General features: G+C 37.2%; 1 protein-coding gene across 17 annotated transcripts in view; it reads left to right on the forward strand.

Annotated features, from left to right (window-relative positions):
- Nucleotides 1–15,246, forward strand: part of LOC117235562 (putative mediator of RNA polymerase II transcription subunit 26) — a 68,849-nt gene that overhangs the window by 46,659 nt on the left and 6,944 nt on the right. For 14 of the 17 annotated variants that reach the window (XM_033497726.1, XM_033497723.1, XM_033497717.1 and 11 more), the window contains 6 exons: nucleotides 12,227–12,344; nucleotides 12,959–13,090; nucleotides 13,256–13,279; nucleotides 13,527–13,562; nucleotides 14,297–14,461; nucleotides 14,684–14,800. In XM_033497726.1, coding sequence (XP_033353617.1) covers nucleotides 12,227–12,344; nucleotides 12,959–13,090; nucleotides 13,256–13,279; nucleotides 13,527–13,562; nucleotides 14,297–14,461; nucleotides 14,684–14,800 — 592 coding nt within the window. Of the gene's footprint in view, nucleotides 1–12,226; nucleotides 12,345–12,958; nucleotides 13,091–13,255; nucleotides 13,280–13,526; nucleotides 13,563–14,296; nucleotides 14,462–14,683; nucleotides 14,801–14,914; nucleotides 15,177–15,246 lie in introns of those variants that run through there. The other 3 variants (XM_033497731.1, XM_033497721.1, XM_033497722.1) reach the window with 3 other exon arrangements.

Raw genomic sequence — 15,246 nt, forward strand, 5'->3', positions numbered from 1 at the left:
AAATGAAACGTGCTCTAAAGCAAACTATCGCGACTAACTTTCACAAAGTCTTGTAAATAATAATTAATAAAAAAACTAGAATTTTCTTCCCACTAGAATGGAACAGCAAATAGAAATTCTGATCGTAATAGATTTCAAAAATATTTCTTCAAGTATACCAATTAATTATTTATTCTATCTGTTATTACGTTACGAAACAAACAACTGATCGCGAGATAGATAAATAAAATAAAATATATCATTCGTAGAAAGAGAAAAGATTCCTCGATGCGTTATATAAATTTCATATTTTCAACTATACGTTTCTATACGATAAAAATGCTAATTATCGTTATATCACAGTAATACGAAGAGTCGCTAGTTCGTAGAATTTAATAAGGAAAAATTGAAATTTTATACTTTGCAATTATAATATCGTAACGTCAGTTATATCAGATGCAACCATGAAACATAATATGTTGGAATTCCTGTTAGAAATTTGGCAGATCTTGCACAATCAATTTCCTGGAACCGCAATATCGTCGAAACTGTTCGAAACACATGCACGCGTTTGGCTTCCGTTTCTTTCACGGCCGGATTTTAAAGCGTTTTGAAAGTAAATTCTTCGGTTGTACCACAACACCGCGTACTTACCGTGTTTCATTTAGGCTAAGTATCTCTCTGTCCAGTTCTCCGTGCCATTCTGCATTAAAATATCTCGGGTAAATAACCTGTCTCTGGTGAAAATAACTACGTACGCGCAGCACACCCCGAACCGGCGTCAAAGTGGCCGAATATTTATTAATCGACCATCTACAAGATATCATCGCGGATATATCGGTCGACTAATTAAAATATTTGCAACTGCTATTTATTTCATAGTCGTTGAACGAACGATCAGAGTATAGTGATTGTAACGCGTACTTGGGTTCTTGCGCGCCATCGAACTAATATTATTGGTGAAATTTTGCAAATTACCAATCACGAATTATTGGTTTTAATAAATTTTTTTGTATAACCATAGCAAGTTCGATAATAGGTAAATTGGATGAAATTTGATTTTTTATTTTTTTATTACTTTGACAAATCATAAATCATACGTATATCATTGTTGTATCGTAAAACGATGTAAAGCAAAGATATAAAAGAGAATTTTGTAACTTACGACCTTGTAGTTTGTCAATTCTAACTAATATTGTTAATTGGTAATTATCGCGCAATGGTGCACTAGTATCGCCTTGAAATTGCAAGTTACTTTGAAAATATATCGGAGCTATAGATGACTTTTTAGCAACGCAACATGAAATTCTAAATTAGTAGAATGTCTAACGATAATATAAAAATGAAATTTGTTTGAAAGAAAAATACAGATACAATGAAAAGTAGAAATGTTCATACAAAATATACGATACTTTTTCATTTCTCCAGGAACTCAAATATTCTGAGGTTCGATTGCAATTTGAAGAGAAAAATAGATCAACTATCCGTTTAATTTGTACCGTTCGACAAATTCCTATATCGCGACATTTATAAAAATATTTCAATCGATAAAATTTCCAAACATTATTTTTCTTCGGTATCGAGTTTCTTAACATAAACTTTGTGATATCTCAGGCTGTTAAAATCGAATTAATATTTAATTAAAGCTCAAGAACCTAACATAATATTTGCATACTAATTAACGATGAACTAGAAATTCACGAATGTGACTACTTTACTTTTATTTAGTAGAAAGTACAAAATTCATTCAGTGAAATTTAAATGCTTAATATCGTAAGTTAGACGCCAGAGACGTAAATTATAACAAATTATATACACGGAGATAGAAAAAATTAATTCACAAAATTACAGCTCCGTACGATTACTGCGCTCTTTTTTCTTTTTCTTTTCTTATTTGCACGAATATATTACTTCCGCTCCGGGAGTATGCGAGTAGTAAGGTTTTCTGGATTTTATAAACTTTTCATATTTAACGTAGTAGAAACACACGAGCGTATAATTTATTTTGCTCATTCTACAACGCCAGACGATTCAACGGGGGAAAGAATGGTATTCTTTTGGAACCGTTAGATCGATCGAAGCGAAATTGAAATACCGAAGGTATAGTACTATGAGTAACTATCACGAAGGCGGTAATTTATGCTAAGCAGAACGGTTTCGACATTAATCAGAGCGTTACTAGTTAACCGAGTTTTTCTTTGTCTTCTTCCCTTCCTTTATTTTATCGTCTCCTCTTCTCTTTCTTTCATCTTCTAGCTTTCGCTTTAGCTTCTTTGATCGTGTATAAATTTGAGTTTACGATAAAACTGGACATTTCTCAAAATAGAAGAAACGCGATGTTATTGCCAGCTCTCTTAGCGATTACTATCATTTTTATTTTATTTCTCTTGTATCGCGATCATTGATCATTACTTTTACTTTATTGCAATGCGTGGTCTTTGCACGTGAACATTTCTGCGTTTCGTACGAAACTACAGATTCAGATAGAGTTTTCAAAATTACGATGAAAACGCGAGATACGAAAGAAATAACAATAGACTCGTCAGTTAATGTAACATAAGGGAAAAAACTGTACGATCGACGTAAGTTTTAATATTCCGCTTCAGAATGTACGTCGATGCTGTCGATATGGAACCGATAGCACGGAAAAGTCGAATTCGTTAGCCTATGAAGACCATTTTGACTTTGCTTTGATTCAACCGGTTGATACAACTCTTTGTATGTACATGTAAAAGTCCAATGACGTGAAATTGAAGGCGATATCGGAGACCAAAGTATTCTCCTTCCATTTTCTATTTTTATCCCAATTTTTGAACAAACCTTTAAGAGATCCACTCTTACGTAAGGTATTTTGCTCGATTACACCCACGGAGCATGACAACGTCTGGCTGTTAAACCTCGCAATGGTTTAGCGATGGTTTAGCATTAACGATCGCTTTGAAAATTTAATTTAAAATTGTACGTTCGTCGTTATTTCTTGCGCTCATCCGACTTTATGTAAATTCTTGTATCAAGCAAATTGGAGAAATTGATTAATATAAGAATTTACAGATTTCGGGAAATATGGGAACGCATTTAATAGAAAAGAAGGCAAGAGAACGCGTAAATATCGCAAGCTTCTTTTCTTTTTTCCTTTTTATAAATTAGCAGAAATTCGTATGGTTTTTAAACATTTAAAATCGTCAAAGTCCAGCTTGGTACAGAAACTGTACGCGGGCGAGACTCGTCATTTCCACTTAAAGGGTTAATATCGAAAATTCGTCCGTCGGAGTGGCGAAAAATTACTACAGAGACCAGTCAGGCTTTTCTCTAGTTTTAACGGCCGCCAGCTTTTCTAGAGATGCACGATATGCTAATGGACGTCGTAAAACGAAACGCGCTTTTGTTGCTCGCCGGATATCCTCTAGAGTCGAAACTTTCTGGCAACAGCACCGGTGGTTTCAGCGGCAGTCTGCGCCAGAAAGGGCATTGGCAGCCCCAAGTTTCGACAGTTTGGGGTGGGAATGACTTTCAAACCTGTACTACCATCGAGAAAATCGATCGAGTACGCCGCGAGCATTAATCGCTAATTATTCGCTATTCTCGGACGCGCTCGCTGATTTTTCATTCCGATTGTTCCAGCGATTGCGTGGACGTCGCAATTACCGCGTTAAAACGATATCCCCTGGGCAATTTAATCAAAACATACGTATATACTATATATAGGTATATATTTATTTATTTTTCTCGACTACGCAGCCCGGAGAAAGGACTTTGCTTACATATTTCCAACTCCCACTCGTTTCCATACAACACTCAGGGCACCCAATTTTATCCGAAGATCCACGTCCAACCTCGTTCCCAAACGCGTCTAAGCTTGTACTATACAGAGTGTACCGAAAATCGTAAAAATGAGACGAAGAGGAAGAATAACACTTTTTCGTTCGAGGTATTCGTTTTCGAAAAAAAAAAAAAAAAAATAAATGACGCGCACCAACTGCAAGTTTCGAGATATAGAACTTCCGTTTCTGCTTATCTTTCGTATTATTTGTCAACAGTAACCAATCTCATCAGGCCTGGTCAAACAATCGGTTTCAAAGTTTAATTGAAAATTATACATTCGTTGTTGTTTCTCTCGTTCGTCTGATTTTATGCAAATTCTTATATCATCCGATTTTTCAATTTAATTATTTATATAATTATTTAATTATATTAATTATACAATTCAATTTTTGTCGATGTAAGAATTTACATAAAATTGGACGAGCAAAAGAAATAACGAACGTATAGTCTCGAATTAAATTTTGAAACCGGAAGTTTGACCAGGCCTCGTAAGTTTAGTGTCAAATCCGAAAGTGGACCTTCAGTTTCATACTGTTTTTTTTTCTGAAAACGAAGCCTTAAATGAAACAATATTACTTCCTTTCGACTTATTTTTCCACGTAGAATCACTACTCGGAGTGTCGTGTCACGACTGTGGAAACACCCCGTGTGAAGATTAGTTGGAAAAAGGGATGGAAAAACTGCGATAGTCGGGCATCAAATCAAAAGAATTTTAAATTGAAAAATTATTCAAGATTTCGTGGATTTTTGTATAACACGTGGTGTTTTTAATTCAAAAAAGGAGTGTAGGTACTTTTTCTACAAATAAAACTAACAATCAAAGAAGATGAAAAACTATGTAGGAAGTTACAAGTTAACAAATTATTCGAGATTTGTAGGATTTTATGTATCTTCGAGGTATCCTCAATTTTGATCGTATCTTGTGGAAGAGGATGATACCTTTCCTTAATAAGCGAAACTTAGCAGAAAGTCGGATATGAAAAGCTATGAATTTGCATAAAGTTGCTGCACGGTAATACATTTTGTTTATCGCTGTACGGATATTCGCGCACAATTTAGATCGGCGTTTAATTGCCCACGAGACGCGCAATAATAGCGAAACAGCCGATTTGATAATCGTGAAATACGAAATTGAGGGACAGAATGGAGTCAGCGATTTACGAATTCCTGCGGATCGATTTCAATACAAATAGGGGTTATTGACTTACGGCGCGTTTAACACGGCGCGAGGGTATCCAGTCTCGACAGGAAGCGAAAATTGAGACGACATAAATTCACGAACTTGGCAGGAAAGTGACGGGCCAGGGGAGAGAATCGTCGGCGTAGGGTCGAAAGGAGAATTGCTAGAGCAGATGCCAAACGTAACGTAGTCGAGGGTCGAAAGAACAGAAGAGTATTGATCGTTTGCTCCATTGCCAACCACGTACTTCCCATACCAACGAAAACCTGAATTTTAGTATTTCAAAACTATCTCTTCGACTCGTTATTCATAGCCACGTGAACAATCGTGACAAGCTATCAGCGACTAGGTTGAGATCGCGAGTCGATATTTACGATTTTTCGATAGAAATGTTAGCAACGATAGCGTTTGGCTAAAGTTTGCTAAGTTATCTTCTACAAACAGGTCATACTACGCTACGAAGTCGATCACGGGAATTTTATCTACGAAATGAAACAAGACGCGGTTCCTCTGAAATTTGGAACGGTTTCAGTCGTCCTTTTATTTCATATATTTTCCAATTTGTCGAGGAAATATATATCTTTGGATTTTGTAATCTTTGGTGAACAAACGAGGGGAAAAGTGGCTCGTAAAAGTATTTCGACGCTTATAGATTCCTTTCGTGCATACTATAAAAAAACATTTGAAAATGCATTAACATTGTAACGAGACACGACTATCGTATGATCGTATTGGTAACATTTGCAGCTATTCTGAAAATATACAGGGTGGTTGGTAACTGGTGGTACAAGCGGAAAGGGGGTGATTCTAAGCGAAAAAATAAGTCGAAAATATAGAATAACAAATTTTTCGTTCGAGGCTTTGTTTTCGAGAAAATCGACTTTGAATTTTAGCTCGGTGCGCGTGCACTTTATCGCGTCTCGTTATAACGGATCTCACTGTAGATCGTTGCCTCGATGGAAAAATTAAAAAAAAAATTTTTTATTCTATATTTTCGACTTCTTTTTTCGCGCAGAATCACCCCCTTTTCGCTTGTACCGCCAGTTACCAACCACCCTGTATACAAAAGTTACAAGACATTTACCGCAAACATAAAGCTGATAAAAAATAAAGATAATACCGTATGAATAGCTATCTTAAACATATATTACGATAACCATGAAAAATGACTCCACAATTGACTGTTTAAATATTTTTGCAATCTCCATCTACGAAATAACTATTTGTGCTAAACGTCTCGTATGTACATTTTCAGACATATTACTTTATCGATATAATCATAGTACAGCCCTGCCGAGCTTAATCAAGTTATTACTGTTACGTATAGATATATACCGAACGTAAAGCTATATATATAGCTATATATATATACATACTTGTGCTACCTAACAGTAATGATTTGATTTAAACGAAAGTACAGTACATATATATATATTTTCAGTTTCAATGCAAATGTAGCTTTCTTATTTAATATATTAATATATATATTAAATATAATAATTAATAAATATAAAATTAAATTAATTTAATTAAATATAAAATTAAATAAGAAAGAATTAAAAAAGAACTGAAGATACAACGATCTATATCTCAGTCTGTTTCGGTACGTGAAATCAACGGCTGATTGTTCAATACTAAAATTCATTCCCCTGAAAATCACCTTTCGACCAGATAAGAAGCCTACTCGAATTAACACGACGGGATAGTCAGTCTAGTATCCTCTCCGGTAGCTAAAGAAAATACTTGACGCGAAGCTTCTTCAAGCGTTTGAATACTTTCGCGAGCCATCGTACGTAGACTTAGACGCAATCGAGCCAGACCCACCCACTGTTCTCGTCTCCGAGACGGCTCTACGCCACAGATTTGACAACTAATTTCTTCCACTTTGCCCGGTGGTTTTCGCTCTTTTCGTTTGCCCGCCACTCCCACCCTTCCCACCGGTTTAGCGCAATATCCCGTGATATCGAACGAAACTCCGTGCTCCGTAGTGCGTATGCGCAGCTCGCGACATCGAAAAGAGTCCGCCGGCGATGTGCCGGCTAGCGAAGCTCATTCCAGAGATCGCCGAGCGCCGGTCCACTCGGCGATCATCATCGGGGGCGGTGTACCTGTCTACAGCGACGAATTTTCCTACCGTCACGTGCTGTTCTCCACACATACGCACACGGTTCTCCGCCGATTTCCCGCCAAATGACGACGGTATCGAGTGTGCACCGGGAACGCACGCCGAGGACACCGCATTGCGCAAACGACAGTGGCGATTTAATGAATTATTTAAATCTGTGACCGGACTGTGTGTTCGTGACGCGGGCCCATGTTTCGTGTTCGTCCGACGACAGCCTTCTTCGTGACACCGATAACTTGTGATGGATCTACCGCCCCTTCCTGTTGCCCACCACCTCCCACTCACCCTTCTTATTTCGATCTGTGTTCCACATTCGCTGGCTCGACCGGCTTTTGTCCAACGGATAAGAAGTAGATAAAACGGAGATCGTTTACGTAGCTCGATAAAATGTTGTTGATCGCTCGGGTTTCTTTCTCTTCCTTCTCTTCTTTTTTTTTTTTTTTTTTTTTAATTTCTTACGTGGTTATAGGGTAAACGCGCAATCGCGTTTGCGACGAGGCTAAACGAGATAACGTTTTCCATGTAACATGTAATACGTAAACGCGAATCGTATGCGGAATAAGGAGCCACAGTTTTCTGTACTTTTTTCTATAAGTCTGTTTCTCAGTTAGACGATCCAGAACTGCCGAAGGTATGTTGTACGTACGATACGACGCTTTGTTGCTCTTCGTTCGTTTATATTCTTTCAGCTTTGTAGTAATCGGTACGTAATTATCGTATCGGGGATCTTTAACAAAGGGATAAGATCGCGAGTTAATTAAGGAGGATCATTAAATGGTCGATTTATTATATTCGACCGTGTTTTATATTATTCGCGGGAATTAACGTCAGAAATTGTTCGTATATTACGATTTGTTTTCGCTCGTTATCGTATATCGATTGCTTATGCGTCAAACGAGACAGATTAAAAGAAATTGCTGTTTCCATCAGTTAATATACGAGGCAGATACTCAAATGACCGTAGATCGTTGCTTATCAAGAAACATCGATATATTTCTATGTTAATAATTAAGACAAACGTTAATTAAAATCAACACGATCGATACAACTTAAGCGAACTTGTTTCTAGCGCTTGACGCTTCTATACGTTTGAACCTTATTAATAAATTAATATATAATTATACGGATAATTGAAACGGATTTTACAATATGAAAAATTATCTCCGTCAGGTGTAAATCGAACAAGATTTTCCTTTACTAAAACATAGTCCATGGAATATCGTTGAAATCAACCAATAACGGCGTGTTTGTTAAATTCGTTGATTCAAAGTTATCCGGTTATCGACATTAATCGCTTAACGTTATCGCTTGCGGAGGATAGAAAGTCGTTTAGCCTGCGACTAAAGTAACAAGAAGAAGCATTTAAAATTAGCGTTAACAACGTCAGTTACGTTTACGTAGCAAATAGTAACCAAGGACAGGTCAGAGGATGCTCCGGCGGTGGAAGGTTTTTCCCCAACGTTCATAACGCTCTTAGAACCTGTATCCTCCATCGATTAATTCGAATCTCTGAAATAAATGAACATTATATTTCTCTACGATGACACTTTCGAAGAAAAGTTGAAACTCCGAAGGCAACGACGATTCATTGAAATTACGGTAACTTCGTATTTGTAAAATTATTCACGGAAATGAAAAGATTCTCGCGTGGGTCCGACGACGAGATAATAACCGTGTTTTAATTAAAGCGCGAATACGCGAGGAAATACGTTCTGTCGTTGCAAATGCGCTACGTTGCATGGAATTCTTTCGAAAGACACTCGCTTTCTCGTTCGTTGCGATCTATGGAGCAGTTAAGCGCGCAGACCTCTGGAAAAATCTCAATGAACAAGTAACTGTGCTCAATTAAGAAAGTTCGTGGCAGAAAGAAAGAGATACGTGGCAGTTCGGTATCTTCGTTCGAAGGCGTTCAAAGAATAATTTTGACCCACGAAATTTCTACGTATCGTGGATACCGTGTTTCCACGTTCTAAAAGTTACTGCTTCGCGATACGTCATGTACAGCGATGTAGTAGTAGTAGTAGTTTGAAAATCAATGACCTCTATATGGACTAATCGAATGGCTGTTTCAAAGGAAATAGATGTTTTCATGTTGCCATTCGACGTCCAATATGTCGTGGAAAAGAGCATGAAAAGAGAACGAAATCGAGGGATATCGTTCGAGAGTGAATTTTACAAAAGAAAATTATAGATGAGATTTATCGAGGCGAAGGCAAAGTTTAATGTTCGTCGATGGCATCAATTTTAATTAATTTCGTGGAAGAAGATTATACGAAAGATTTCTAGACGCCAGAGTAAAATCGAATCTCTTCGGATGAGATTTTTAATTCATTTTCTTTTCCGCAAACCTGTACATTTGTATATCGATCGATACGTTCGCTGATAGCTTGGTATTTCGCGTAATAAACGAACGATAGTTCTGTTTCGTCTTATCGTTCTGCGGATCGAAGATAATTAACTTTTTCAATAGTTTCTAATGACAGGGGTCTCGCGTCTAAAAGTATGTAAATAAGGCTGCAAGCTCTGAGAACAAACGTCAAGGAAAATCTCGAATTCAGCATCTCGTAAAAAGCACAGAACACGATTAAAATCTGTTAGGCAGTTACGAGAAAAATGCTATTCGCGAGGAAAACTCCGCTGCGATTCGACCACATAGATTTGGCGACCTAAAGAAATTTCTTATTACACCGCAATATGACACGTGGCAACACACGCCGCTATTGGTATAATTAACAGTTTAGTCCACGTTATACATCGTAGTCACGCAATTTTACCTACAAAAATTCAAAACACAGGCAAAGGTTACCCGTGAAAGGTCAGTTCAATGAATTCTTAAATGGCAGTAGGCTACAGTTATTCGGTCAAGCGTATCGTTACGTATAGATTCGTTAATTTTAATAACATTACTTGTATTATAGTTTGAAATACTGGCAGAGAAAATTAATGGATGCTAATTCTTCCTTCCGAATTTTTCTTCTATCTTCCTTGTAAAATGCTCGAATATCTGGAAAAATACGGATAATACGAAAGAAAACGTTTCAACCAGAAATTGTACGCTATCGAAGGATACACACTGCGTTTTTATATATTTCATCTTAAGATGACCTTGAAACATCCTACGAAGGCGGCATTAAAATTCTTATATGGATAACTCGGGAAAAAGCAACGAATGATGCGAAAAGAATGACGTCAGAGACTTTGTCTTCCTTTTAAAATGCGTAAAATGTCACAAGCGCGTTTAAGAAGATCTTAGAAATTGCTGCAAAATCTAAACGATTCTTTGAAAAGCTCATCGGCTTAAATAAAACACAGTTTATCCCTGCGGCGATTAACAACTCGGTGAATTTTTCACGATCCTTTAACGACGAATGGTCTTCCTCGTTTCGCTGCTGGCGTGGTAGTTGCAAATGTTTTCGTATATTTTCTCCACAATTCCGTCAGTGTCACCCACGATGTTTAAGAAGCTCCGTATCGAACCGATGGGAAACAAATAACCGACTGATATTCGCGTCGTTGAAATATCATAACTCGGATATCGTGTGGGTTACGAATTACCAGTGTCGTTAACTGTATACACGTCAATCCAAAACAAATTTCCATTTACTATAGAAACTGTAAATTTTAGTGAAAAGTGATATAAATGACATTTAGTGATACGTTTCCTTTATACTTCCAATAAACCAGTTTCAAATCGTTCGATTATTCTCTTTCGTGTTTATACTCGGTACAACGTATCGCTTTTTATAAATTGAGTTATTTTCTCCGATTGTGTACCTTACTACGTATATAGTCTATTTCCCCAGATCGTTTCGCGTACTTTACTTTATCATTCTCTGGCAATTTTTACATTTTTAATAACGGTACCCTCGCTTTTTCAACGACGAATCGTAAATTTTTCTTTTTTGTCCAATAGAAACGTGACTCTTGCTCGGTTTGATTTACCTTTTTCGTGAAATTTATAACGCAAGTTATTCGCCCTGCGTATACTCGTCGTCGCTTGATTTTAACTACATCCTAGAGAATAACAAGTTCGACGATAAAACGAGTAAAGTCGAAGCGAATTCTGCGAATTACGAGCCAAGCGATTTGATGTAAAATTACAAAGTCGTAGAAATCTCGTACGAAGGAAGAACGACTTGTAATTCGCCTGGATTAAATTCCGTTTAAATTAAAGCCCGCTAGATTCCTAAAGCCTATGAAGCGTTCGCCGATCCGTCCCGAGGTGCCGTCTCGAGAAAATAATAAAAAATAATTAGAAAACCGAGATCGATGGGAAACGAGGATTCTAACGGTGGCTCGAAGTTGATTGTCGAGTGCAATGGCATCGTCGACGTCGGAATCATCGAAAGGTGCGAAGAAACGAACGGTTTTAACCGGAAGGCCTCGAGTCGCGAGTGCAAGTGCGAACGTTGAGGACGAGAATGGACTCGCGTCGAGTCGAAACGGCGAGGATGGTCGCGATTCTGGCTTGTCGTCCGAGTGTTCGACGCCGACCGTAGGATCGCCGGTGTCAAGGCAACGAAGAGCTACGAGCAATCCTATTAACATTGCCGCCTCTTTGCTGAAACCACGTGCTACGAGCCAAATTGGAAGGTAGCTTCGTTTCTCAGAACGTTGGTCGATTGTTCGTTCGTACGGAGGTTTTCGCGGTCGACTAGCAGTAAATACGATCAACCTTTTTGATTGAAATTGAACATAGTTTGATACACACGTCTTTACGAACCGATCGGTTCTCCGCGAATCGATACGACCATTCGCAAAGCGAAGGAGTTCGTTTGTCCTTGGAAATAACGCTACGAGCGAGAGTTACGTTCGCGAGAAAGAATATGCAAAATAAATAAGATCGATAGCGAACGATAAGAAAAGTTTTTTAATGGCCAAAGATTCGCGTGTTTGAGAGATAACGCACGAGGAAATGTTCGATTTAAGAGGGGGAATTCTTCGAGGATAATTATCTCTTTTTCGAGATATTCGTTGGAAATGACGCATGCTTTGGATCGTTCGTTAAAAGTATAAGCCAAAAGTATGGTCGGTTTCGATCGAACATCGTACCGTGTAAGAAAATCTGTGAAATGCGTTACTTCGAAATTATAACGTTCTTGTACGCGTGTTTGTTCCAGGACCGACTGCGACAAGACGACAAAGGTTTGGCGAAATAAATCCGTCACCGATTCACCACGTTCCATAGATAGTACACGTAATCGTCAATTCTCCAGTCCTTTAAGAATATCGAGAAACGTAAGTCGCTCTTCACACGATCTGTCTTTTTATTATCTGTCGCTGTTTCTTTATTTTTCTTACCACGTTATAATCGTCGTTCAAAAGATGTTCGACCGACTATTGTTAAATATTTGGACACCACGGTGTTCGAAAGATTATTCATCTGTTATGGACTGGTATTTTCGAATCGAATTAACTGTTTGTCAAATATATCAGAAGATTTGTCACGGCTAATAGAAGCGTACGTTTTATTTATTCGCAATTCTTTGCGCGATAAATGATAAAATAAATAACGAAGTCTACACAGGTAATATTCAAATTTTATATTATTCTTAATGTCTCGAGTAGACGCGTATTATATTTTACATAAAACTCAACTTGTCGTTCTGCTCGAACTAAATGGCACAAAATTTATTACAATTGGATCGAATCGATTCGAATATAATCGCGATATTAAATCCAGTGGTGTATAAATATTTTTTATATTTTTCATATTATACAAACACACCCTACGAACACATACTGTGTATAGATGGAGAATAAATAAATAAGTAGATAATAAATAATAGACAAATAAATAGCTTTTCGTAGACACTGTACGTATAATAAACCTGTGTGATATCTCGTTTCAGATCCAATCACCGAGTCTCGACTCCGGAGATGAAGGGAGTCTGCGAGTTGATCGCGATACCTATCAACACATGTTTCAAGACATTGGTTCAATAAAAACAATGCTTCTGAAATTAAAACGGGTACTTCAGGAGGTATATTGAATAAACATATTGAATTCAAGCGATCGACGATAAAACGCTTTCTTTTTTTTTGCATTTTTAAGTCGTACACACATACGTATATCGATGTGCTTTTGTATTAACACGCATTTTTTTATGTTTTCCATTATACTCATCAACCATGATTTTACCTTCAAGTCAGAAGAGAACGGTTTGACGAGGGTACGTTGTTTTCTTTATTGCACATATTATTTTAAATGTTACTTTTGCTCTTATATCGAGTTTCTACTATCGTGTTATTCCTTTTTTACTACTGTTATAATCTTTCTTTATTTTTCTTTTTTTTTTTTGTTATATAATTTTACTTATCGCAATCGTATTGTTTCATCGTTGTATTTATCGTTGTTATAATTTTTGTCCAATTGTAAGATGCTAAATAGCCGTACAATGCTTTGCGTTATGTTTACAGGCAGAAACTCTCAACCCATTCGATAATGCTATGAAGGTCAGTTTTATTTTCAATAAATATCTGTTTACGTTTATTCGAAATCTCTTTTTTAGCAAATTTTTAGCCAATTTGCAAATTTAATATCGAATATGGAAAATATGCATTTACGAAAAATATCGATATCCGAGATATTGAGAGCAATAGCGCGTCAGTCAGAGTCGATATTCCAGTTAGCTGGGCAAATCGATTAATTCGTTTTCTAAGGTATACACGCGCGAGTAAGAATTCCTTCATTTTTGTACGATTATTGCTTTAACACGCCTCGTATGGTACAAATTAATGCCACGAACCGACATTCAGAAACAAAGACACGCGTGTACAGCGTGGTCCGACTTTCTCTCTCAATATCTCGTTCGAAGGCTTCAAAGATACAGAGAGCAACTCCTGGAAACCGCAGAAAAGGAGCAACGATACTCCTAAAGAATCCGCTGAATCTAAAATCCTCTAAATTTCGTTGCTAGCTTCTTCGGCATTGACGTTTTAAAATTCGAAAGTACGAAAAGTAGAACGTTTGATCGCAGTAATTCACCTTCGGTGTATTTCCCAAAAAAAAAAAATAATAATCTGAAAGGAAGCTGGAAACAATCGTAAGTTGCATGGAAAAATAATTTCCACTCTGTATCTTTGGCTTGAAAACGTCGCAACGCTAAACTAGAATCTTCAGCGGCTAGGAATATCACGTTGTCGTCGTTATAAAGTGATGCAATGTATGCAAATTTGACAAATTTCAGAATGGTCTCTTCTACAACCTGAACGAAGTTGGTACCGCGGATGTGAGTACCTCTCCGGGTAGTGGTGGTAGCAGTATCGCGGATGAATTGGCCGATTTACGTAGGCAGGTTGTCTTTCTGCAAGGCCAAGTAGAGGATAGAGATCGAACGATACAAGTGCTACAGGTAAAAAGTCAAAAAAAAAAAAAATGAAAAATAATATAAAGCAGATTTTCTAATTTATAGAATGATTGTTTGTAAAGGAGTAATATCTTTGTATCGAAACGTCTATGTCTGTACAAACTTGTAGGAACCTTGTAATAAAGCTTCGTAATTCGACTTGCAATTCTTCGCCAAAAAGTTGCCTAAGTTTGTATAAAAATGTTGACGAAACTTTGAATTTTTTAGTTCCAAATATCGAAACTTCAAGGGCCTAATGGCGATGGTCAAACATGCGCTTTAACCAGTAATCACAAAAATCTTTCTTCCCCGAATACGTGCAACGCAGCGACGCAAACAGAGAAGGTACGTTTAAAATTCACTGTTCCCCATAGCATTACATCTTTAACACGAAGATTTAGAGCGAAGACGTTAACCGTCTGGCAATCTGCATCTCACCGATGTTCATTTTTGTTCTAGAGATATTTGGTCGAAGTATTTCGATGATCACAGAACAAGTATTAGCTTTTGCTTTATGTGTCAAAAGCACACATAGGAACGTTGAAATGCGGTTTCTTTTCGAGGATAGTAAACCAACCATTGACACAACAGTCTTTATTGTGCACTTTTTGCTGGACGTTTTACGATGTTGATATCTTACGTATATTTATATAGTTCACGTTAGTTATGAATTGTTTGGTTTTTGTAAATAAAAGTTCGGCATAATTGTTTTTAAGTTGCACACACTTCACTTGTCATTGCTAGCATCGTCCATCGAAAAACGCGCTATTTGTTTTATAAAACTCGAATCA

The sequence above is a fragment of the Bombus vosnesenskii genome, unplaced genomic scaffold (genome assembly GCF_011952255.1).
Source record: "Bombus vosnesenskii isolate JDL3184/JDL3185 unplaced genomic scaffold, Bvos_JDL3184-5_v1.1 scf7180000013316, whole genome shotgun sequence".
Taxonomy (NCBI): domain Eukaryota; kingdom Metazoa; phylum Arthropoda; class Insecta; order Hymenoptera; family Apidae; genus Bombus; species Bombus vosnesenskii.